Source organism: Aethalodelphis obliquidens, unplaced genomic scaffold (genome assembly GCF_003676395.1).
Source record: "Aethalodelphis obliquidens isolate GAN/ISIS:26980383/991018 unplaced genomic scaffold, ASM367639v1 scaffold5, whole genome shotgun sequence".
NCBI lineage: Eukaryota > Metazoa > Chordata > Mammalia > Artiodactyla > Delphinidae > Aethalodelphis > Aethalodelphis obliquidens.
Genome location: NW_020837949.1, coordinates 76,424,903 through 76,451,045, shown reverse-complemented (window position 1 = coordinate 76,451,045; position 26,143 = coordinate 76,424,903). Strand labels below are relative to the sequence as shown.

General features: G+C 39.7%; 1 protein-coding gene across 4 annotated transcripts in view; it reads left to right on the top strand.

Moving 5' to 3' along the window:
* Positions 1-250: 250 nt before the first annotated feature.
* The window catches only part of GRM3 (glutamate metabotropic receptor 3), a 235,624-nt gene continuing 209,731 nt past the window's right edge, over positions 251-26,143 (top strand). The window contains exon 1 of one of the 4 annotated variants that reach the window (XM_027102729.1): positions 251-729. In XM_027102729.1, coding sequence (XP_026958530.1) covers positions 645-729 — 85 coding nt within the window. In that variant the 5' untranslated portion in view covers positions 251-644. The remainder of the gene's footprint in view (positions 730-26,143) is intronic. The other 3 variants (XM_027102726.1, XM_027102728.1, XM_027102727.1) reach the window with 3 other exon arrangements.

The window sequence follows — 26,143 nt, the reverse complement described above, 5'->3', positions numbered from 1 at the left end:
TCACCCAACCCCTCCGAAATTCACCAACCTTTGCAGGCACTGCCTAAGGCTTTCAAACAGACGTGAAGCCGCCAGCAAAACCGCCCTGGCTTTCTGTATAATAATCTGCTCGTCTAGGTACCCTGGCTCACTGAAGACTCTGCAGATACACCCCTGTTAAGGGAGGGAGGAAGAGGGAAAGGGAGGAAAGGAGAAAGAGAAAATGAGAAGGAGAGAATGCCAGAAGGTCCGTGCCTCTGCCGAGAGTCCCAATTAGATGCGAAGAATTCAGCCCGGCCAAGGTGAAGGAAAGTTGCTTCCAAGCCTGGGAAGTGGGTTTGCCTGTACAGAGGAGAGGCACTCAGCTGGGAACTGCTCCCCTCCCCTCCTCGGAAGACCACTGGGTCCCCCCTTTTCCCAACCTCCTGCCTCTCTTCTCCTCCCACCCTCCCTTTTCCCACTCCCCACTGACTCGGAAGCCTGGATGCTCTACCACCAGGCAGTGGTCCAGCACGCAGCCTGGAGGGGGCGGGGGCAGGGGGCACTGTGACAGGAAGCGGCGCGCACAAGTTGGCCATTTCGGGGGCAAAATAAGTTCTCCCTTGGATTGGGAAAGGACAAAGCCAGCAAGCTACCTCTTTTGTGTCGAATGAGGAGGACCAACCATGAGCCAGAGCCCGGGTGCAGGCTTGGCCGCCGCCGCTGCCACCACGGTCAGCTCCAGTCCCTGCCGGGAGTTGGCGGTTCGAGGTAAGGGGCCCAGAGGAGGACGTGCCCCTCTGGAGGGCGCCCAGTGAGGGCGCGGAGGCTCGGGTGCCGCGTGGCGCAGGCTCAGCCGGGAAAGTTGAGGCAGAGCCCGGACCAGTCCCTACTGTTCTGCCGGGGGTGGGAAGGATGGGGGCCAGAGGCAAGGTGGGTGTGCGTGAGTGAGAGTTTGTGTCTGCGCGCGCTCGTCTATGTCTCCGGGAGGGAGGCAGAGCTCAGAGCACAGATCTGCGGTCAGGGTGCCCAGGGCTGGAGAGGTGGAGGGGCTAACTAGCGCTCGCAGACGCCCAGGAAGAGCAGTCTCATGAGCCAACCACCTCCAGCCCTGCCCTGGGCTCAGGATAGGTTTCTAATCGGGGATTCCGTACGCTTTGTGCACTGGAAACCGTGCGACCGACTGGCTGCCACAAGGGCGGTTTCCTTCCTGTGGGTGCGAGGTTGCCAGGCGAGGTGGGCAGCGGTCAGTGGGACCTGGTCCTCGCCGCTTCTGGGAGACGCTCTGTTGCCAGAGGCGGCCAGAGGTTTGCTCTCCTGCAAGCAGGTTTGGCAAGGATCCCTAACTCGATGTCCTTTGCTCCTTTTGGCTTGAGCGAAAAAATCGAAAAGCCAGACGGGGAGCCTATCTCTTCATCGATCCTGTTCCAGTTTCTTATCTGACAGTGAGATAACACAGAGAGGGCGGGAGATTCGCGATCCAGAAATAGACTAGGAAATAGATCCAATAAGCTGGTTTCTTAAGGATTTCATTTAGATTTCCTTCTAGTTCCTTCCCTGGATTAGCAAACGTAGATTCCCAAAGGTATAGCACTCTCAGGTAGATATCTTAAGGGGACATGCCCCTGCCTTTTAAGTATTTCAAAGCATTGTGAATTTTAATAACAAACAATAAAACTGTATACTTCTAATGGTCTGTGCTCAAGTGCTCAGCTAATTTACTAATAAAGTTATTTATACTGTTATTTGAATAGTGATATGTTTGACCTACACAGCGAGATAGTTACATATCAGTATAGTCAAAGCTGAGATTAGTGTGAGTTAAGGATCTCAGAAGCACTTCATTACTTTAAGTTTCTTGCCTTAAATTTCTTGCCTTAAATTTCTTGCCTTAAAAAAAAGTGTTCATTAGCGCTATGTTGTGTTTTTTTGGAAGAAAAAAAAGCATCGATTTGTAGAGAAATATTATTCATTTTCCTAAATTTAAGTCTGCTTTGGATTATCTGATCACATATTTTAAGGCTGTTACCCGGACTCTAATTGTTCATGTAAATATATGTAATATAGGCATGACAAAACCATTTAGATTGCCAATACCCTAAACTCAGGTAGATTACACACTTCCTACCAAAGATGTTTAGGATACTCTATTTGTTAATACTTCTATAGTGCTATGCACATTTTCCTCAAAACAGCCCAAAAGAATTTGAATAGATTTTGGAAGTATTATACACCAGACTTTAATAAACTGATCTGTTCCCTTCCATCATGTGAGTGTCTGGTATTTACAAAGATTTCTCACACCTGTAGGTTTTAGCTGTTCATCCTTTCAAGTTCTGATCACCCAGCAGGAGGTACCTGGGTATTTTGAATAGACCCGCCCTAAGGCTGCCTTGATTTCTGTTCAGAGTAACACAGGTGCTCAGGATGCAAACAGGAGAAGTCTTGAAATTTATATTTTCACAAATAAGACAATGAAAATTTCATAGTATCTACATTCATTGGGCTAAAGAGAATGATAAATGGTACAAGTAACTTTTAGAATTGATAAGCCCCTCCCCCCCCAAAAAAACCCTACTCATAAAACCTCTTGTTCCGTGAGCTAGATTTACACCAAGGAAATGTGAAACTCAACTTGCAGAAAAGTATGCCAACACAAGGAATAGATTAAATTTGGAGACAGGGAGAGAGAGTCACCCCTTGATTTAATTGAATGGAATTTGTCAGACTTCAGAAATATCTAATCAATACATTGAGCAAAGGTATGGAAGGCTACCAAAAAAGAAGATATTATAAATAATGAAAATATATCCTATGGTCTTTTTTAAAAGTTGCAGTGTACACATGAAAAGAAACGAGGGTAAGTCAGATGATTTACCCCTACAATTACCAAACATCAAAATGAGCCCACCTCTGATTTTATGTCACTGCAATTAAAATTGGTAAGTTAAACAAATGCAAAGATAGCATAAAATGCAGTGATCTTTATTTTTTATCAAACTTAAATTAATATTTTTATTGAATGAAAGAACTAGGATAATTGGCAAAAGGTCACGTGTCTCACTTCTCTACTTCATGACAGGTGATCAACCAGAACCACATAGAGTGAGGACAGTCTTATTTTGAAAGATTCCCAGCAATCACATTTTTACAACTTCCCTGGGTAACTTTTTCTCTTTCTCCTTTTATGTCAAGCTCTTTTTATCAAATTAAACCATTTTCTCTTTCTTGTCCATTCTAATAGATATCAGTCACAATATGTTACTTGATGTCTTTCTCCAGGGTTGTAGCTACCTCCTGCCAAAATATAGCCCATTATCTTGGGGATGAAATGTTTCATTTTGTTGTCCTGCACTCAACATGGTCCCAAGATACCATTAAACAAAAGAAAATTACTACCTAATCTCCATTGAAAGCCAGCACAGTATGCATTTATGCATGTTTGAATACGGCCCGAGTTCCAGGCTAAGACTTGTTTTCTCCAGCGTTTACTCCCCAAAGAAGTAGTAATGTTTACCCATAGTTGTCTCACTTTGCTATTTTACACTCAGTTTAGTGTGCATTTTTGTCTCTCCAGAGACTCTGCTAAATTCTGCATTACATGAATTTGTTGAAATTGCTCCCAAGAAGTAGCATAAAATTGTAGAAGATTATCCACCAAGACTGTACACATAAAATGAGTACAATCATATTCGTCATGGAGAAGGTAGAAACTATTAGGTCATCCCCCTCCTTCTTCTTCCAATGTAGGCTTGGTCCCCATAGCACACCGTATTTTGGAGTACTTCAGTGCAGTCTGATTTTAAATGGCTCACGTAATGACTTCTTCTAGCACCCTTGAAAGACTATTTCACAGTCTAATAGTTCTCCCTATCAAAAACTTTGTTGTGATATTCAGCCTAATGTTCCTCTGGTCCCATTTGATCTTGTTACTTATCCCCTATTATAACCCCTCTGGACCAGTCCATTCTCTTGCCTGATTTACAGCCTTCATCCACCCTTTATACAGGACTTGTAAAATACAAAAGCTTTATAGAGTTACAGGAGAGAACCCAAAGGTGACAGTTTTATATCTGGACATCTTTTCTAAATATTTAAGATACATCTTTCAGGTCATTCATATGTATGTGTGTGATTATATATTCCCAATAATTTATTTTAGTAATGTAAGTGTGAGGAAACTTTTCATCTCTGACATTCATGACCTATGTGAATACTGAAATAAGTAACGTTCTATGTGGGTGCACATTTATGAGACATTTTCATTGCAAATGTGATGTCAACAGAACGCTGTCAACGCCCACACTACAAGGGAGTTCTGTGACATGCTGGTCTGATGCTCCACGGAGCCCCAGAAGCTGCTGGCATGTAAATTCCACTATTGAAATGAAAGTGATTTCCATAATTAATAGAATGTGCTAGGAATATAATAGTGTAGGTATTGATAGTTAAATGCATGCATGAACATGATAGAGCAATTCTATTAGAATATAGTAGCCCCTTCCTGCTAAAACAATCTGAAAAGCCAGCAGAATTAGGCGTGAATTTATCACTATGCTGTATCATGAGAAGTAAGCTCAAATCATGCATACATCAATATGGAATCTATTTAGATTTATATGGAGGTACCATATGTGAAGGTTACTTTAAAAATAGAAAAGGCTGTAATAACCACAAGAGAGGAACAGGTTTTCACTTTGTTCACTTACAATCTGCTTCCAAGACATCCTTGTGTAGGATTCCTTAAGCGTCTCGAGCAAATATCTTGGTAGACTCACCATCCCACTCAAATGTTTCTTCAGGTCCCAAGCATTGAAAGGCAAGTTCTGCCAGACAGTAGAAGAGTGATAGGAATCAGGGAATCAGCTCCTGGGTTACACTTGGCAAGTCCAGAAAATACAGAATCAAGAGTGAGGTGAATCAGCAGCTAAAAACACAACTTACTGCTGTTCCTTTACCGCTTGGTGATCATTAAGATCGCATGTAGAAACATTTACATGGATTGTTAGGGAAACAAAAAGCAGAAGTGGCATTCCAAAACTGAATATAGCTTTAGAGGGATAAACTTAGACAGCATGGAACAAATAACTTTAAAACGAGTATTCTCTCTTCTGAAGCCCCGAAGTGTTTTTATAGTGCCACTTACCACATAGTGGTGAGTACCCTCAAAATGATTTTCCTTAGAAACAAAGGGGAAATTGATTCTCTTGGAATAGGAAAAGTAGGCCATTAATATACTTGTGACTTCTCCCTGGGACAGAGGCATTCTAAGAAGTATGAGTCTCTACAGAATGTATCATGTCTCCACCAAATGAGTAATCTTTTTATTGAGCTGGAAATCGTACACTGAACTTTTAGGAACAGAACAGAGAAAAAGATCTTGAAAACATTCAAACAGAATCTCTACAAGCATAGACGAAAGCATCATATTTGGAAATAAAATCATATAGAGCGAGGTAGCTCCACAGAAAGCTCACGTTTTTATTCCTTATTAGAATTTACTTCACTATCATTGCCTCTGCACAATATTGCCTTTGCCAACCCGCCACACACACACGACATTTCAGTAAATTCAGTTGGAAGAATAGAGGTGTGCACCAGACAGAGAGAAAATTTCAAAGCCGTGATACTAGACACATAGTTTGAAAACAAATTACAACTTGTGTATATGCAGCATGGGAGTAGTATTAAGAGTATAACATTTTGATTAGATTACCCTAAAAAGAGATTACAGAAAAGGTAGCTAATAGGGAAGCAACCAGTGAGTAAATATTATTAAGCACCTAGTATAAGCAAAACAAGATTCAGGACATACAAATGGGGACACACACAAAAAATGTTAAAACACACACAAACTCTCATAAACATGTTGAAGGTATTCCAAAAATCAAACTTGAAACTCTAGAGAAGACGTTACAGGAATTAACATCTGAACAAAAAAGTCTGTTCCTTCATTTAAAAGATGTATTTAGATTTTAAATTCCATATATACATATTCTATCACCCTACGGAGACACTGTGCCACGTGCTGTAAGGTGATGAAACTCTCATAATGTCATAATAATAGATAATTATTGACAAATTGCCATGTTCTGAGACCTCTGCAGAAACACTGCATTACCTGATTTAATACTCACAAAAACCCTATGAGGTAGGTGCTATGATCCCCACTTAACAGAAGAGGAAATGGAGGCCCAGAGATACATTTTCTGCAGCTCGGATAGTTAACAAGGTAAGAACTAGAATTCAAAACTTACTTTCTTATCCCAGGTCCTATTCTGTTTACTACTAAGCTACCTTGCCTCCCAATTTATGTTTTATGCGGGACTTCATTTCATTCACCGAATATTTTCTGAGCTCCAAGTAGAGGGACATACTTTGGTTAAAAAAGAGAGACAGACAGACAGACATGGTGAGAGAAATGGAATCCGGAACAGAATTCAACAGGCTCAGCCTCTCTCCTCCCCCAGAGAGACACAATCTCTTCTGAAGGGTGAAGAAACACAAACAGAAGAAATAAACTAAGAAATTATTTACAGTTAATTAGAACTAAGGGGGAAAAAAATGAGAATCAGAAATATTTCTCTCTTTATGACCTAACTACTTCCCACCAAGAAAATGAGCTGGTAAAAATGTTCTGTAGACTAGTACAAATTTGAAATTTCTTTACCCAGCTGAAATAGTCATTCATCTGTATCTAAGAAACTCTCAGCATTTCACACATTTGGGCGTTTATTCATAATATAGACAACAGCTTGAAAAAGGAAGGGCTCGAGGGTTTCAAATTTTAAACACACTAAGAACAAGAGACGCAAAGCCACCTGCCAGAGATTCCAAAGGCTCAGTCAGTAGTGTGGCCCTGGGAAAACCCACAGACCTCGTGATTCTCTGACCTGGGTGCTTTCCCACAGGCAGAAAACCTGATGTCTTGGTTGCATGAATTTGTATTTCATTTCAGACAACCAAAGAGCTGAAATAGGAGTCTTTACCTGAAAGTCTTTCTCTGATTTGGGATTTGCCCTAGAGTATTTTATGGACATAAATCATAAATGGATATCACAGATCTGTCCCTCCATCTGGTGGAAGCAGTTTCTTTCGATTGTTAATAATACATAGCGCATAGATTATTAGTAATATTGTGTATTTTGCTTAACAGTTTCCATGCACCATGTGTTGGTGAATATAACATAGCAGAAACTGCTTTCACAAAATATGTCGAAATACATGCCAATTTGGGAGATGCCACTACAAGGTCAGAAATGGAATGTTTATGTCTCAAGGAGGAAAGGAGATCTGGAGAATATAATTAACAGTTTCTATTTTGAAGCATCTTATTTTTCCTAAAAAAGCAAAGACCCTCTACATGCTAATGCATTAATCCCAGTGATTTCTGTCAAGTCCAGATATACTGGTGGCCAGACCACACCTCACTTCAGAATAATGAGGAGTCAAGTCATGGGACTTAGAGCCTAACACATATCCTCCACAGACTTTGCTCAAGGCCTGCCCTTGGGAAAGATGTTTTAAAGACTGTTAAATCCCCAACTCCCTCCAAAACAATCTCTTCCACTACCTGTCTTGGTTCCTTAAGTTCTCTGAATTTTACCTAAAGTATTTCACCCGAGAAATACAAATGACTATATATTTATAGGTCCATGTAGTTCACCAACCCTCCAGCACACTGGATTTAAAGGTTCATTTTTTTTTTCAGAAAAGCTAACTTCTTCCAGTTTGGTGTGGAGTGGCAGAAAGAACAATTATAATTTTTACCGATTTTACAAATTTGCCTGAGTAAAGCCCTTCGATGGCTATAATTTCCTGAACAAACATGATGCAGAAATTTGAGAGGAAAACAATCTTTCCTATAGTTATTGAACAAATGACTCCCTGCTAGGAAAGCCATTGAGGTGTTATAGAGTGCTCACCCGACCCACTTTTTTTCCTTCTAAACTTCTAAATGTGTATTTGTTGCTACGTGGTGTAGGTAGGGAATCTAATGATGATAAGTATGGTCCGCAGAGGGAAAGGGTTGGGATGTATGAACTAGGAGAGAAAGAACCCTGAGAGACCCAGGGCAGTTCCCCTTCGCCCTTCCCTTCCCACCCTCACAGTTGGTGCACAAACAACAATTGTCCACTCCCCTCCCTGTAAATAGTGTTTAGCAAATTATCGCCCAGAAGAGCCTACCTCAGAATCACCCTGAAGTCTACTTAAAATGAAGAATACTGGGACAGATGCATTCCGGACTAATTTCCTTTAGGTTGGGGTTCAGGAATGCATGTATCAAATATGCGCCCAGGTTGCTCTTATGCATACTCAAGTTTGAGAAACCCTACTGTTTCTGTCAGCTCGGGCTGCTATAATATCACATCCATAGACTGGGTGTCTTAAACAACAGACATTGACTTCCCAATTCTTCACGTGGTGAAGAAAGAGAGCAAGCTCTGGTTTCTCCTCCTCTTCTTACAAAGATACTAATCCCATCATGGGAGCCTGCATCCTCATGACGTCACCTTAACCTATTTACCTCCCAAAGGTCCCATCTCCAACTACCATCACGTTGGGGGTAGGGCTTCAACTTATGAATCTGGTGCACGGGAGTGTGGGGAATCACGGTACAAAATTATTCCCCACAGCAAGTCCACTCTAATTAGATTGACCAGTGGCCTCAAATAAATTCTGTGAGCCTGAGAATTAATTAATTAATTAAGTTCAGCTACTAGAGCACAGTCTCCATGACTTGGGTGAATAGATTCATTTTTTGGAAAACTCATACTGTTGTCACTGCAAAGGAATTTTTCTTCTATTACCTAAAGGAAATTCCACTAAGAGAATGCAAACACGTACAATACGTATCTTTTGGATATTCTTATTAGGAAACTTCCTCATTTTTGACCTTTTATGCTGTATTTTGTAACGGCAATACTGAGATGTTAGAAAGGGAAGTTACTGGTGTTGGAAGGATCATCGAGGAAAACATTATTTCTATTTCTGAGAATAGAAATGCTTCTAGTTTGGTAACTGCACACTTAAAACTCAAATTGTCTTTGGAACTAGATCCTTGTGAGCTAGGGGATGTGGTGAAACGTTGTTTGGTCACAGTCATCCCTTTTGCCCTCCGGATCTGCAGAGCAGTAGCGAATGAAACAAAACAAAACTTCATTTGGCAACTTCTTATACATTCTCCGCTCAGCTTCTACTTCATTCAAGTGACCGGTTGCTTAGCTGAAGCTAGCAAGCCTCACAAATACTGCCAAAGATAGTTCCTAAGCAGCGTTCAGAGCCACATGGGAAAAATGCTGGAGAGTGGAAGGAGGGGCGGGCAGCAGGGGGGAGGGGGACACTTAGGCGGGACCACCAGCTTTACTTCCTAGGGGATCTAGGCCAACTTTTTGTTCATTGTTTTTCCACACTTAACAGATTTGCTGAAGAGAAAAGCAATAAAAAATAGACCACACCACCCCCCATTCTCCCAAACATTAAAAAAACATTTGAATTTTTAAAACATACACTGTGGCAGGTACAAAAATGTCCAACTGCTGAAAGCTACACTGTGTCCCTTGCAGAGCCTGGCTCCCTCACCCTCTGTGATGGTTACAGTGTTTATACCTGATAATGGTACTTCCCCGGGACTCTTCCACTGACACAGTAAATCTAGCTAAAGCTAAAAACCCATCACTTCCCTACATTTCCAGATTCTAGAAGAGACACCATCATTTTCCCAGAAAGAGGGTTCCAAGTCTTGCAATTGCCTATGACGTTTCCATTCTGTCTGGTTCTCTGTTAACTCCACCTTCATAATTCATCCGTACACTGTGTTCTTTTCTCTCCTACTACTGTCAAAACCTTAACCCAGGTTATCAGCACTTGCCTCTCAAACTTCTCTAACAGGTTATCTCCTCCAAGCTCTCCCTCTTCACGTATTATTTACTTATCAGATATTTAATGAGTGCCTATTACGTGTCCACTCTCTATTCTACAGATGTTACAGCAGCAGTAAACAACCCCAAAAGAACAATTTATAAGCATTTTTGTTTTCATTCAGCTTCCACTAAATAGTGAGAGTCAGGCAATAAAGAAGGGAACTAAGGTGCTACGGAGAAAATATAATGATGTGATGTAAGAAAAGGGGGAAAGTTACTACCAGATCTTGATGAATAACTGACTTTGCCATACCATTCCTTGGTTTAAAAGGCATTAAAGATAAACTCATTACTTAAAAAGGAAGTCAGAGCTTCCTAGCTTGGCCATCAAGATCTTTTACAGGCAAAGATCTTGTCCTAATGTATATTTCCAACCTTCCTTCCTCAATATGAGCCTCTCCTTTACTCAGATGTTACTCGGATTTCTTTACTCAGCTTTCTCCCACAAAAGAGAACTTTGAGTATCTTTGTAAGTCAGAACTTCATTTAGAATGCACTTTCTTCTTCCTTTCTACAAACCGAAACTCTAAGGCCAATTAAAAATCTCACCTCATCTAAGTTCATACTAATGATGTTTTCATGTGTCTTACCAAGGCAATTTTTTTCCAAAGTATTCATGTGATACTCATCAGCTGGGGGCTTGAATCATGAAATCCTGTTCTGTCCTGAGTCATAGGTAGATAGAACAGCAATTTGTAGAATAAAATCAGAAGGCAAATTAATTTTGTTTCACATTGTACCTTTTAAATGCATTCAGTAAGCTACATTACACGCTGATGTAATAAAACAAGAAACCTTAATTGCAAAGGAGTCTCCATTTGCAAACTTAGTATGCCTGAACGAATATAATAAATAAAAATTTGAACTTTAGAGTTGGATCTCCTCTTTGTCCCCAGAAGGAGCCTATTTCAGGTCAGAAGTTCAGAAAGAAAGCACCAATGCTCCTAAGGTTCTCTTCCACCCTTTCTTGTCCCTCTTACCAACTCAAGTTCTGACTCTTCCAAAGACGGAGGGGGAAGGGTGGCCATAGGCAGGAGACATGGGAAATAAGTTCTTATCTAACAAGCTCCACAATCTCTGGGTGCCCAGATTTTTAAGGCTTACTCTCTCTTTCATAGTGTGTGTGTGTGTGTGTGTGTGTGTGTGTGTGTGTGTGTGTGCGCGCGCGCGCGTGCGCGTGGTGAGACTTTTTTCCCCTCACTGGGTATCTCCCATGCTGAAATATTAACATTAATTTCTCCCCTTCATATCTCACACTTTAAAAATAAGAATTACTGTTAAAATATTAATTTTAATCCATAAATTATACCATTTTCCTAAAGGCACTTTGCATCCCAAACAATATAATGCCATATAAAAATTTTAAATTTTGGCATGAAAAGTGACATCAATTGAATTAAATACATGCTTACTGAATGTCCACTGTTTTCAAGGCACTGGGCAAGGTACTGAGGAGGAGGATACAGAGGAGAAAAAGTTACCGTGTCTTCCTAAGAATGTATAATCTTATAAAAGAGATGAGCTATGCATATATTTAACTGAAGTAACAGGAAAATTCAGGAGCTCACCCGTGAAACCCTTGAGTGAGTAATAATACTTGTGGTTGGCATAACTATGGAAAGTACCATGTGAAAAATTTGCTTCTGTCCTGGACCTTGAAAAATGGTTAAGATTTCAGAAAATGGAGACAGCCACTGTAGACCTATGCAAGGGTAGAGAGATGGGGAAGGGGGAGCTCTTGGGGGAGCAGTGTGTGACCTGACTGAGTTGATGAGTAGGGTGTATGCAGGCCAGGGGAAGGTAAAGCTCCGACAGCATATGGAACAATGGCTAACATTTCTCCTGTAGGCCAAGGAAAGCCTCTGAAAGCATTTGAGCAGGGGAATCAAAGCACAATGTGAAGATAAATATGAGAAAATAAAGGTTTGGGAGTCAGGGAGATGAGTTGGGTCATTATGGCAACAGTTCAGGTAATGATGGCCTAAACTAGGGCAGCGGCAACAGGAATAGAAAACACAGAATGAATCTGACACAAAGATAAATAGTGCCTCGTAGGTAAGAATTACCTGTTGGGTGAAAAAGTCCAGCCAAAACAATTATGCTCATCGTCTTTCTCCTTCTACAATAGAAAGGGGGTCATGCGATATCAAAGCCCTGGTTTAATAAAGGGAAAGGGGGGGAGGGTTAAAAGGCTATTTTTCAGGAACTTGGCTGGAAAAAAATGTAATATTCAAAGTACTGACGATTTAAAAACAAGACTTAGAAATGAAATCAGTATCTTCTACACGGTTATGATTTGATAGCATTTATCCACAGACAGCACGTTAAGCCACCACAGTCTCTCACCAGCCTCCTGGACTTTTGTCTTCCCCTTCTAAATCCATCCACCAGGCTAGAGCTGGAAATATCTTAATACAAATCTGAGCATGTTTCCCTCTGCTTAAAACTCTCCAAAAATTTTCCATTGCCCTCAGGCTAATCAAAACATGCTTTACCTGGCCCACTAGGATCTGCATACGGCTCCAGCTTTCTGTCCCCTGCCTTTCAACTCACTCTTCTTTCCATCAAACTGAATGGCTTCAATGCCTTGCCCTCTCTCTCCTCAGGCCTTCCCATAGCTGGGCAACTTCCCAGAGCCTGGGCACACTCAATTTGAATTTTCAGGGCTTAATTAGAATTCTATATCACTTCTGACCACCTATAGTGTAATAGGTTAGTTCTTGCTGCTGTGCACTCCGCAAGTTCCCTGTACTTCTCTTCATCGTGCTTTACGATAACTGTCTATTTCCCCACTGGGGTCTGTAAGTACTAAAAAGACAGAGACCACGCCTGCTCATTCACAGCTGTATCTCTGTTACCCAGCAGAGCAAATCACACATAGTAGAAGATCAATAAATATTTATTGAATCAACGGAGTAGGGGTTTAATTAAATCACTCTGGAGCTCATTTTCCTCATTTTAAAAATCGGATAGTGATCTTTAAAATTCCTTTTAGTCATATAGTTCCTGCACGTAACCTTTGTCAACAAAGAGGACGGAATTCAGCATCCCAAGTCAGAATCAGTATCCTACTATACTCAAAAAATCAGTGGGTCCTATTTATAAATTTATATTTTAATTGCTGTTTAAATAGGAAAGTCATTGGAGGGATGAACTGGGAGTCTGGGGTTAGTAGATGCAAACTATTACATATAGAATGGATGGATAACAAGGTCCTCCTGTAGAGCACAGGGAACTATATTCAATGTCCTGGGATAAACCATAATGGAGAAGAATATAAAAAAGAATGTATGTATATATATATATATATATGTATGTATAACTCAGTCACTGTGCTGTCCAGCAGAAATGAACATAACATTGTAATTCAACTATACGTCAATTAAAAAATAAATAAGTAGCAAACCATTAATAACAATGCTAGTGAGATGTTTCCCTATTCCTCAACCTGTCCTCATTCTGCAAACCTTTCTCCTCTTTACTGCACCTTAAACAGTGAGATCTGGGTGAAAAAGAGATAGAGAAAAATAACCATAAAAACTGAGAGTTGAGTAAACTTCCCAAGAAAGTCACCTTCCAGGCAGATTTCCTTGTCCCCAGAATTCTCATAAATGGAAACACATTTCAGACATTTTCATAACAGAGGATGCAGAAATCTCATTTGGTAATACTAATTTCCACCAGCTCCAGTGAATAACACCTCAAGGTGTTCCATTTAATGCAATCTCGCTCACAATACTCCTCAAAAATAAAATAAAGGTGGCTCACACACATATTCTCTACAGCATTTTTAGGAGAATTAGAAGCCAGCTGTGAATAACAATAACTTTTATTGAATCCTTACTATATGCTAGGTACTGCTTATTTGCTTTAGTTCTATTAACTCATTTAATCCTCAGAATAGCCATCCATATGAGGTAGGTACTATTATTATTCCCATTTTACAGAGGAGGAAACTGAGGTACTAACACAAGTTTACATAGTAACAACATAGGTAGGATGTGGACCCAGCAGGTTTAGCTCATGAATTTGACCAGTTGACTATACTGCTTCTTTAGTGAAATCATCCCCAAACTAAAATGTATAATATGCAAAAAAACATTTGGAATAACTATCTTCTATTCCTTGATTTGAAAAACGATACAAAACCTGGTAACATTCTGAGCTCTTTGTGAGAAATGAAAATCAGTAGTATAGTCAGATATTGGCCCAATTTGCTAACACTATTAACAGAATATGTTTAGCTGTTTACATTTATTATTTTCACGTAAAACCTTCTATTTCCAGTAGCTTGAGAGTCAGCTAAAACTAAAAGAACCACTTCTAAGGCCTTATTTCTTTACAAATAATTTGTTCTTTTGATTTCTAGAACTTGCCCACTCCTTGAAAAGGCAGAGTGACAATGCTTTTAATCATTTTACTAGCGAGAGAGAATTTAAAGAAAAAAATCACTTCTCTTATTTTGGGGAGAAAGAAAAGATCTCAGATTCTTTTGTGTAAAACAAAAATAATTGATCCATGGGTGAAACCAGTGGTCAAGAAAAGGCAACTGTCCTACTTTATTCCTTTTCCTGTCCATCCAGCTCTCAGAGTAGGTATCTTTACATGTATCTGATCCTTGAATTGATTTATTAAGCTGAGTTTACAAGCTAAAGAGGAAGAGGTCCAGAGGAGATAATTACAGAAATACAAATCAAGAGAGACAGCTTTGAAAGAATAGTAATTTTGCTTCTTGCAACTGACCTTAAATCCCTAGGAGGAGAACAGAACAGCTTAAAGCAACCTTTTCTCTCTATTCAGAAGTGATGGCGAATTAATTGTGCAGTTTAGCTGAACTTTGCTTTCCCTTGTATCCTAGGAGGAGATCTCTGACAGACTGGGAATTTTTGCTTGTTTGTAATGTAAACTCAGTATCTAGAGGTAGTTCTTCACACTGCATGGGCTCATTGGAAAGCCCTAATTCCCAAAACAAACAAAGAGGGAAAGCTGAACAAAATAATCCACCAGCAAAAGGGAAAACAGAAAAAATAGAAAATAGAACGCTTGAAAAACAATCTTCATTTTGATCATTTGATTTTAAATAATGCCTGAGAACAATCCTGGTGACTTCAGAAGTCTGACGACAAAATCCAAACTTGCTCATCAATGAAGGTGTATCCATTTACATGGATTCATCAGTTGCTTTGATTATAAAAGCACTTAGTGAAAATTTTGTCTATTTTTGGTATATCAACTAGTCCATGCAGGTCTAGCAAAAAGGAGGTTTGAGTGTTTGCTGATGAATAGCAACACTGCTAAGTACTAACTGTGAGAGTTAAAATTAGAGCATTACAATTCTAACTTCCTCAAATTGGATATTTCCATGCCTGCACATACCATTTCAGTTAGGTAATATTACCCTTATGATGCTAATTCTATAGCTTCCTTCCTTTAACCATGACATTTTTATTCATCCATTCAACAACTGTTTATTAAGCACATACACTGAATTTGTACTAGGTTAGGCACTGGCAAGCAAAGACAAAAAAAATAAAAACATGGTCCTTGCCCTCAAAGATCTTTATTTACAATAATAAAACTCTATATTTTAAGTTTTACTTAAGTATGAGTGGCATCATAGTCTTTCATCTACTATTTCAGGCAAAATTAGTCAAAAAAGGCTATAGGGACTGGATCTGCTTCCTTGGGCTTTCCTGAAACAATGCCAGAGGCTTAAGAGTCACCCCAAGCAAAGTACCTTTCCTGTTTTCTTAGTACCAAGGTTTGCTTAATGCTTTTATAGAGGAAAAACATGTTGCAATGTAAAATACAGAGATGGCAACTGAGGGAATGCTCTGGGGGTCGAGTCCTTGATATCTTGGTATGTGTATAACTGCCGCCATTTACTTTAACTTCGTATATTTTTGGCACATCCATCTATTCTTCCCAGAAACTTGGACTAAGCACCTTCTGTACGTGCCTGACCCTGCAATAAGTGCTGGGGATCTGTACATTAGACCTTCTGGTCCTATGTGTGGAACTTAAAAGTCACATGGATAGTGTCTAACTTAGTAATGACCATATGCTCAGGATTTTAAAAAATTCAAGATGTACTCAATGGAATGTAGACTCAAAGAACCATATTTTCTAATGTTCTTTTCCTGAGGTTAGAAAGAATTTGGTCTAATTAAGGAGGCACAGTATTCTCTGACAATTAAAAAAAACAAAGGAATCTGAATCAAATGGCACTGGAAAATGTACATGGGCCAGTTTGAATTTCACAAAATAAAAAGCATTTTTGCTGCCAATGTTGTTCTGAAATTGCAAACTGCGTTTTTTAAATGACTTATCAAAAATTGTTAAACCAATCAATAAGTCAACTGAGACTAGAAACCACACTAGCTAGTAAATTGACTTACTATCTATTATAATTCCTCCATAAAGCAAAATAGGCACTTTCCTTTCACACTTTAATGTTTCTACAATTGTGATTTAATTCAATTTATGTGCATACTTTATGTAATAATTTTTTTTCCAAAAGTTATTCTTAAATTCACGGTGAATCTTACTATGGAGGGCATCAGAGCTAAGGAAATACATTAGTTGCAAGCACGCTAACTGCCTATCTTATAAACTATATGTTCTATAATAACTGCAAATATCTTAACCAAATTTACTACTAAATGCTTCACACTTTGCTACAAATGGAATGATAAACTCTTTTCTTCCATATACTTTCAAAATCCAAAATCACTTGCTTTGAAACACCTCATTATCAGAGTCAGAAATTGTCTCTCAATCCCTTCATTATCCCTGCTTGAAAATAAGAACAGTGTCTTATTAATCTCTATACATTTCTTGTAGGGAAAGCCATAACCTGGTTGTTTCTATATCGCTGGAGTCTATAATAATGCCTTAAAAATAGTAAATGATTGTTGAATGAATAAACGATAGGCCAGAGGAAGAAATGTAAGAATAAACACCTTGGACACAATGAGCCCTCAATAAACGTGTTGAATTATAATGAGTTGCTTATGTTGACTGACAGGGTATATGGCCATAATTCAGTGATAAAGTTTTAATATTCTTCTGTAGTGGTTGCCTTTGTGCCATAAAGAGGAAATTAATCAATGCTAATGAGTTTAAATTTTATTTTAATACTTAACTTCATGCATAGCTAAGGTGTGTATATTTAAGAGTCTTAGTATTTCAGTCTTTTGTTCAAACAGTCCTGTCACATACCCAACAACTTTTGTGATACTGTCTGTTAAACAACGCCTCCTGAGTAACCTTCATCTTAAAGATGGATTTTTGAAGATATAAACTTATGAAATACAACCTTCTCAGTGATTACTTTCTGCACATACTCTAATATTAAATTATTTTTTAATGTGTCCTTACCTTTATACTTTATCGTCAGCCCATCTAACCCCCAACAGTCCTGAGAGCCAAAACTAGCCTTTTGTCTCTAAACTGAACTTCTCCATTCAGATGCTTTACTAGAGTCTCCCATTTTTGTTGAAGTTTTTACTCTGTTGAGTTAAAGCAGCACATTAAATTCAAAAACTGGCTCAAATTTTGGGCTAGTATGAAGAAATATATTTTAATACAACAAATGAAGTTAAACAGTATTTTTTTTTTTTTTGCAAATGCTCAAAAACCTCTCACTAGAAATTCAAAATGTATTTGTAAACTAGTTATTATCTGATGGCAGAGACCATTTTACCAACAATATCACTTTGAGTAAATGTAAATAGGGGAAAATAGAGGATCTCAGACCAAGTCCTAGAGACTGCTATTTACAGGTCACGCAAAAAAAAGGACCAAAGATACACTGAAGCAGTGGTCACTGAGGTAAGAGGCAAGCCAGAGAAAGTAGTGACCATCAAAACAAAGAGAGGAAAGTTTTCCCAGAAGAAGGCTGTGGAAAACTGTAGTGATGCGGCTTGGGAGGGCAACTTAGTTGAGACAATGTATGGGACCAATGCTTTGGCATCTTGATCCTAGAAACGATTGAGATCAGTGTGGTTAGCATCTTCAAAGCCATTAGAAATTAGTGTGGAGTAGGGAGACAGAAAACTGTTTGGAGAAGACTGAGTCGAAAATTGGATTTGAGGAAGTAGAAACAGTGATTACCCCTCATTCGTACAGTTTTGCAGTAATGGTGGGCAAGGGAATGAAATAGTAGCTGGAGGAGAATGTGGGTCGAAAGGAAATCTAGAGCTCTTCAATAAATACAATATATTGTGTGATTACAATATATCAGTACTGTCGGTATATGCTGAGGGGTGTCCTTATCCTAAGAACAGTGGGAAATCATTCAAGTACTTAAAGCAGAAGTAGGGCCATTCATTCTTTTATTTTAGAAAAAAAGCGCTCACTGGAATCCGGAGAATGGATGAATGGATTGAGGTCTGAGGGGTCAGACTGGATACAGATTGACCTGTTAACGGGACTTTGGTAACTGTGCAGAATGCAGAAGACGGTCGTTTGGGCAAAGATGGCAGATGCTGACATGATGAGAAGTAGAACGATCTGGAGAAAACTTTTAGTAGCTAAAAAGTGAAAGCATGGTGATACATGGGTTATGGATATTGCATACCACCTTGATGTTTATACAGTTGTTCACAATGAATCAAACCATCGATCAATAAGGATTTATCGAGGGCCCACTATGACAGCAATCTATCATCCCTTTTACGGAAGGCTTGAAATTATTTATGCATTAGACATAGAGATCACATTCTAGACATTGTTTATCTCAATTGTTTTTCACACGCTAAAAAGAAACAAGCCATTGTTGGTGAATACCCATTGTGCCCTAGGGATGTGGGGACAAACAGTGCATTCAGAAGCTACACGAGGCTCATCCAAAAGGGATGACAAAATCATCTCTACCCAGCACAGCCTGCACAAGTACGGTGCAAGCTGATGAGAGTTGCAGTTGGCTGAGAAGCCCATCAAGGGTGAATCACCAACACCACTGCGAGATTCAACAACACACCCACCTCCTCCTGATACCGGAGAACTAGTAAACCCAAAGTCACACGTATCATAAATTCCGCTCTTAATGACTGGGGACAGTGACAGCAATTAAACTTGGGGAGGCCTGGCTAGCATCATACAAACACCAATGAGAGTGACTGATTTTAAAATACTATATTACAAAGATAAACTTTCATGCTTCTCTCCCTCAACTCTCGGGGAAAGATGGCTAAGACTTCACAGTAAGTCTAACAAGTCTTACAGTGCAAGAATTTTATTCTCAGTATCAGTATTGATTATGCTAGCTGTTAAAGTCTGCTTAGAAGGACACATTTTTCGTTAGTCAAACTATTATCTGATACATGAGGAAATCAATTCTGTTTTCTTCCACTGTTACCAAACCGAATATATTTAAGAGAGAAAACACAGTGAGGAAGACGAGCTCCACACTTGATGCTGGGAGAACCTGCTGTGAATACTGATTCTATCATTTGTAAATTGTGCTATCCTGAATCTCTCCAAAGCTCAGTATACTGTCTACCTCACAAGGTTGTTCAGATCAAGGAAGGTAACAAATATAAAAATACCTGATAGGGGCTGGCACTTAGTAGGTGCCCATTACATGTGAGCAGAATCTTACCAAGGCTGAATCGCCTCTGCCCCGAGAGTAATATCCACTCACGTAAGATTCTTACTCTTCACTCTAATAGTAACGGGACCCCACTATCCATCTAACTCAACTTTCTTTTGATAAGCCTGTATGGATATTAATTAAAATAGACTCATTCATCAAATGATTTCCACTTATCTTTTTGGAATTTTCTATATAGATCCCTCTATGAATTTTATAGTCTTCTCTATAAGCCATATGTTCTATTTCTTATGTTTATGAAGATTATATGTGTGATCTAAGTTTAAGAAAAGGAAGATTTCATATAAATTATCATTTGGTGGAGAAAGCAAAATAATGCAGAATCTTTCTTGGCTTCTTTCAGGCTGAACTGCTGTAGCTTTAATAACTTCTGCACTGCAGTGATTATGAAACTAATGCGTATTTTTAAATGTTAACTCAGAGTGTCAGACGGTACTTATATTCGGCAAAATCTTAGGAGGAACAAGTTTGAGGGCTAACAAAAACGTGGGCTGTTAGACATATTTTCTGTTATTCACATTTCATGAAGATTCTTTAGCCTCTAATCATTTTTATCGAAATTGTACTGTAATCTTGACTTTCTGAGAGGCGTGAAGTCAGAAATAAGAACTTGAGGTTAATGTTAATTACAGGAGCCAGTTGAAATGTATTTTAACAAAAGCATAGATATTGAAAGTCAAATAATTCCTTAGGGATTTTCAGCTTCACTCAATAGGCAGAGGAAGCTAGGATAAAATTTGGGGAATTAATAACCCATTTTATAGAGACAAAGAATCTTGCATCTCACAAGCACGATGATCTGATTAGCTTTTCTTTTCTCTACACTAACTCCAGAAAATGTCTTATTCATGGAAGCAAATGGAAAGATGCTTCAAGAAATCACACAGCTTCTTTACAGCCAAAAACATGACTCTATTCCCAAAACATCACCTCTCAGCTTAACACAATTAACCTTAAGAAAACTCAAATAAGCTCTTTACAGCTAATATGTATAATCATCAATATGTTTGTGGTTTTCTTTGTTTTCCATCTAAACCCTGAGCAATGCTAAATGAGGGGTTTTATATTTAGAAGTGAATATCCCTCACTGGAAGACAGAACTTGATATTTTTGGAGCTAATTTTGTTTTCTTTCTTATTCTCATTCCCCAATAGCCCTTCAAGTTTCGGAACCCCTTTTTTCTAATGAACTGTAGTATCCAAACCAGCTATTTTGGGGGTTTTTTAATAAGAAAATTAGCTTATTCATGAAGCACATTTTACTAAAAAGAGAAGATGAAGCTCACTGGTGAGCTTAATGATATTTTATCAGGGCAAATTAGGAAATGAATTCAGAGTTGCAGCCCCCCTGACGAGCATACTCTTACCTACTCTCATTATTTGTTTATTCCATATGGATACCTGTTCCTGGCAAGTGATCCACTTAGTGAATTCCTTGCCAAAATTCACACCAGATATTTTGTTGTATAACTTAACTACCCAGAATAAATCCTTGACGCTCAGGTTGTCATAGGAGACAATGAAATAATACGAGTAGGAACATTTATATAAAGCGTATTTCTTTCCGGAAGTTTGATCTCTTTTTGAGCTCAGTACCTCTGACAGGAAGGAGGCAGCAGGAAGCAACTTATCAAATCAAAGACTAGTGGATCTTCTCTAGTGCATATGTCAAAATCCCTCAAAATTGTTTTGTAAAATAACTGATGTTCCACATATCCCAGGTACCTAACAAGGCAGTACTTTCACATCTGCCCAGACTAGTAGAGTTGCCTGACTGGCCCAAATTGTTACACAATTAAGAGCAGAGGATAGTGGATGATTCAACTAGGTTCTTAAAGCAGAAAGAGGGGGAAATACCTGTGTTTTATTATATATGATAGCAAGTAGTGAGTACTTTGCTTTTAGTTAAGAAAAACCAGTGCACATCACAGTAAGAATCCTAATTTATCCTTTAGTATTTTCCTTAGCCTGCTGCGCTAGCCACATTTTTCTGATTTCATCAGGTAGAGGAAGGTTATTTCAATAGACATTTAGCAAAGTTTTAACCCATCATATCATTGATGTGACCTATTTTTCAATAGAGCAAGAGCTTAACGTTTCAGCTACCTTTGGGGAGAGTGGAGGTTCCAGCTGCTTTATTCTGCTCTCTGAGGATGCTCCCCAGAGCAGGGAGAGCAGAAGCAAAACTGAGTATGCTCAAAGCAATGGGCCACGCATCACTCCTTTACCTTGGCCCCAGACTGTATATCAAAGTCACCTCTGCCTAAGCCCAAACCTCCAGGAAACTTTGAGGCAGCTTTCAGCTTCTCAAGTGCTCTGCCCCTGAGAACAGAAAGGTATGAAGTCTGCTTTAACAATTGGCATTGCTTTTTGATTGCAAGCTACAAGTACCCACCAAACCTTTCCGTCACTTTCACCCAATCAGTAAACAGCGGGCTCTTTTTTTTTTTTTTTTTTTTCTGGTACGCGGGCCTCTCACTGTTGCGGCCCCTCCCGTTGCGGAGCACAGGCTCCGGACGCGCAGGCTCAGCGGCTATGGCTCACGGGCCCAGCCGCTCCGCGGCATGTGGGATCCTCCCGGACCGGGGCACGAACCCGCGTCCCCTGGCCGACTCTCAACCACTGCGCCACCAGGGAAGCGCAACAGCGGGTTCTTTAAGCAGACACTGAGCCAAACTGATGGCTTGCAGGGAAATTATGGTAGCTAATCAGAGCCTTTCTTTTCCCGTTTGTACTTTTCATTCATACCTCCCCTACTTCCCCCACTCCCATTCCCCCAACCCTCCAAGTCTGACCCTGTTTGGTGAAATTCTTTTGCCTGGTTTATAGACACAAATTAAAGGCAAGTGACTTCATTAGATTCTTGACTCAGGTCTGCCTGCCATATTGCTGTTGATCTGTTTTTGCATGTCTTGGTGATTTCAATTGTCCAGCACGCTAATAACAGGAGCATGTTATAATATGCTGCTTCAAATATTCTCCTGGCAAGTTTTTTCCCTACTACTGCTTTCTTAGGGTGCTTCTGGTTTCCAGAAAACAGCTGAAATGACTAAATATTTTTTATCATATAGGCCATCAGTTATGAACCAAGTTAGGTAATCAGCAAGCTTGTTTTCACATGAAAATGTACACACCTTCGGTCACACGCAGGCCAAGTTTTAACTATCAGGGAAATAATCCTCCTTTCATTCATATTGGCTTTAAAACGGTTTAAATTAATTCCAATCACCCTTTCCCCACCCCACTGGATGGGTTTAACACCCTTTGATGCTGTTGTTTGGGGCTTTTCTCTCACATGCTAATGAGGCATTCACTTTGCAACTTCACATAATCCCTGGACGATTCTCACACTTGCCAATGACCTCTTCTTTAGAGAGCAGTAAATCTTAGAGAGCGGAGGAGAGGGAAGTGAATTACTGGCCTAGTGTACACCTACCCTGAAAATAGATTCTGAAAATAGATTCGCTCTGGAAGAATAACTGTTGCTGAAAAAGAGACTCCTTCCTACCTGTCACGTACAGACTGTCCACGCTGTACTCAGAGCAAACCACGGTGGATTTTCTGCAGCCTGGTTAATCACCAAGTGGTGATTTCAGAAAAAGCAGGAAGCCTGTCTCCTGGGAGCCTTGCCTTACCCAGTGGATACTCCTTGAACATGAATTTTACAAATGTCCAAAGACTAAGCTACTGCTAGCGCTCGCTTCTTCACAATCATGGCTGAAAAGCCTTGATTAAGCTGGGTAAAAGGTGAAATATGCGAAAAAAGTCTCATCTTTCTACACCAGGGAAGTGAGTGTATTCTCCATGGTGTCTCCTGAGGCTCTCTCCATACCTTCCTCAAGCAACTTTTGGAGAATACCTAGATGGAGGCTATCCTCCCCAGTGGAGAAACTGAAGATGCTGACGCAGTGGTTTCCATATTAGCTGCACGTTAGCATCACCTTCAAAAGATCTCCATGGCCACACACTGCCCCCCAAGGATGATTAAAAATCAGGACCACTGGGGTTGGGAGCCAGGCATCGATATTATTCAAAGCATGATTCCAATGAACAGCCAAGGTTGAGAAACATGACATTACAAACCAGGGAAAGAACAAGTACCGACAACCAAGAGCACGGAGACACAACAGTTGGCTCCACTGCTGAGAGCGCCTCTGTTCAACACTGTCCATGTTACATCTCTCTCTTGTAGGAACACGTCTGCTGGGTCTAGAGCAAGAAAATCCTCACACTTGCCTACTCTTCTTTACACAGTTCTGTTTTCCAATGTTTCCTTGTGCCCCATAAGTGGATCCAAGACTTAGCTGTGAGTGACTATCATTGTGGCATGATCCTTATTGCGTCTTCCAAAAGGGCAACCATAACTAGTAGAAACATCGCACAGGTAAACATTTTTTAAATAATAATTGAAATTTCTTAATGATCATCCAATTTTTTCTTATATCTTCTCCATCTCTTTCTCTTCCATCTATAAACATGCCCAATGTTTTAAAACGGTATCAAAAATTCTTCCTGGGACTGCATATTCCTTCAACTCACTGCTCTCTTTTTACCTTTAAACATAATATAAGAGCAGAGCTACTTAGTCTCTCCATTTATTATCTCCACTTACTCTAACACTGTATTACTCCTTAGCTCTCTGTCGTTCGGCTTCTGTCCCCACCACCCCGCTGAATGATGTCTTCCTAGTCCTAGATTAACAATGAACTCCTAATCCAACGATCGCCAAGTCCAACAACTCCTCAGTTCTAAGGCTCCTGAAACACTCTGTAGCACTAGTTACTTTAAATCATCTTTTAAACCACCCTCATCACGCTGGTTTGTTTTCTATTGCTGTGTCATCTTTTCCCGATTTTGTCCCCTTCACCTAAGTATTTTACCAAGTTCTTTCCTCCATTCTCTTTTCTTTTGGTACCAATGAATCTGAAACTAAGATCTACAAAATGTTGTGTCTATGTGTCTGCACAGTTTTCTGGCAAGAAGATGCATACCTTTCATCATATTCTCCAAGGATTTCACAACTCAAATAGGGTAAACAATTCATAATAAACTCCCTCAGTTGGGAATCTTATCAACCCCTGTGGCCTCAACTATTAACTTCTAAGCTGATAACTTCTGGGGCTGTACCTCTCATCTCCCTTCCAAACTCCAGGTTTACATTTCCAAATGTCTGTCAGGCAATTCTACAGAATGTACAGGTAGCCCCTCAAAAGAATCACACCCTACCTCATCGACCAGCACCTCCTCAGGACTTTCCTATGTCTTTTAATGGAAGTCTCATGTTCCCATATGCCCAGTTATATGGCCTTGGAAAGCTAAAACAAGTTCTGTGCCCACATCTTAAATCAAAAAATCCATTTGGTTCTATTCCCAAATGGCCTTTTGAATCCACTCCTGTTTCCCACCTCTTCAGTCATCATCCTGTTTCAGGACGTTATTTCCACTTAAGTATCATATCACTAGAGTCTTTAACTTGTCAGATTTTCCAGCTTAAGTTTATCCCAGGCTCCCCATCCTACACCCAACTTTCAAATCAGTTTTCCTAAACTTCTACCCCAATTACGTTTTTTCCCCTGCTTAAATTTTCAGTGACTCCCAATTTCCTACTGAGTTATTCAAGCCTTCAAGCTCCTTCATTGGGTGGTCCTAATTTACATTTCCATGCTCATCTTCTAATTCCCTTCCACACTTGACAACTCCCCATTCTCAGAAGACAGTCTGTATCTCCATTGCTTATATTATGCTCAGGACAAAATATACACTCTCCTATCACTTCCTTCAAAAATCCTACTCATCCCTCAAGGTTTATCTCAAATGCAGCCTTCATGAAATATGTTCAAACCTCTGAGTGAAATACAAAATATCTTTCCTTTTATTTCTTGGCCCCCAAAAAAAAATTTAAAACCCACTTAAATCTAATGTCACCCAAACCAAAATAAGTTCTTTTTTTTAATCCCTCAGCTTCCTACATGCTCCTTCCACGTGTTTCTGCAACCATTTTTAGTAGCACGACTTACTTCCTTGTATGGTAACTGTATCCTCAAGTATCAATCCTTCCCCAGCTTTTCAATATTCAAGGGTAAATAACTTTCTTCTCATCTCCTTATCCGTTGAAGTTAGCACACTATCAAGCACAAAGTGGGGTGCACAATTAATCTTAAATACCTCTCAGTTATGTGATTTTAGCAAATGCCGGGCCTGTATTTTTGTTCCTAATAAAATTAATATTCAGTTTCCTAATTTCTCCCCTCTACGCCCTCACATGTTATTTGAGAGTAGACTCCATCTTACTCACCACATTCTCAATAATATCTGCCGAAATGAACTGACTGATTTAGGTTATTTGAGAAAACTCAGGATGTGTCAACACTGGGAACTGCTTTCATCTAAAGGTCTCAGTACTACTTCTGTGGCCGAAAAACCCGGCCTCTGTTCACGGATGCTGAATAGAAATACGGAGACAGAGCTTTGGAGGAGTGGAAAGGAACAGCTTTATTACTCTGCCAGGCTAAGGGGGCCACAGCAAGCTAACGCTCTCAAGACTGTGCCCTGCTTCCTGGGAGTTGGAAGAGGTCTCATAGTTTTAGGGTGGAAAATGGGGCTGTAGATAGGGATTGGGTTCATGTAGCCTTGCGTTCTTCTTCTCC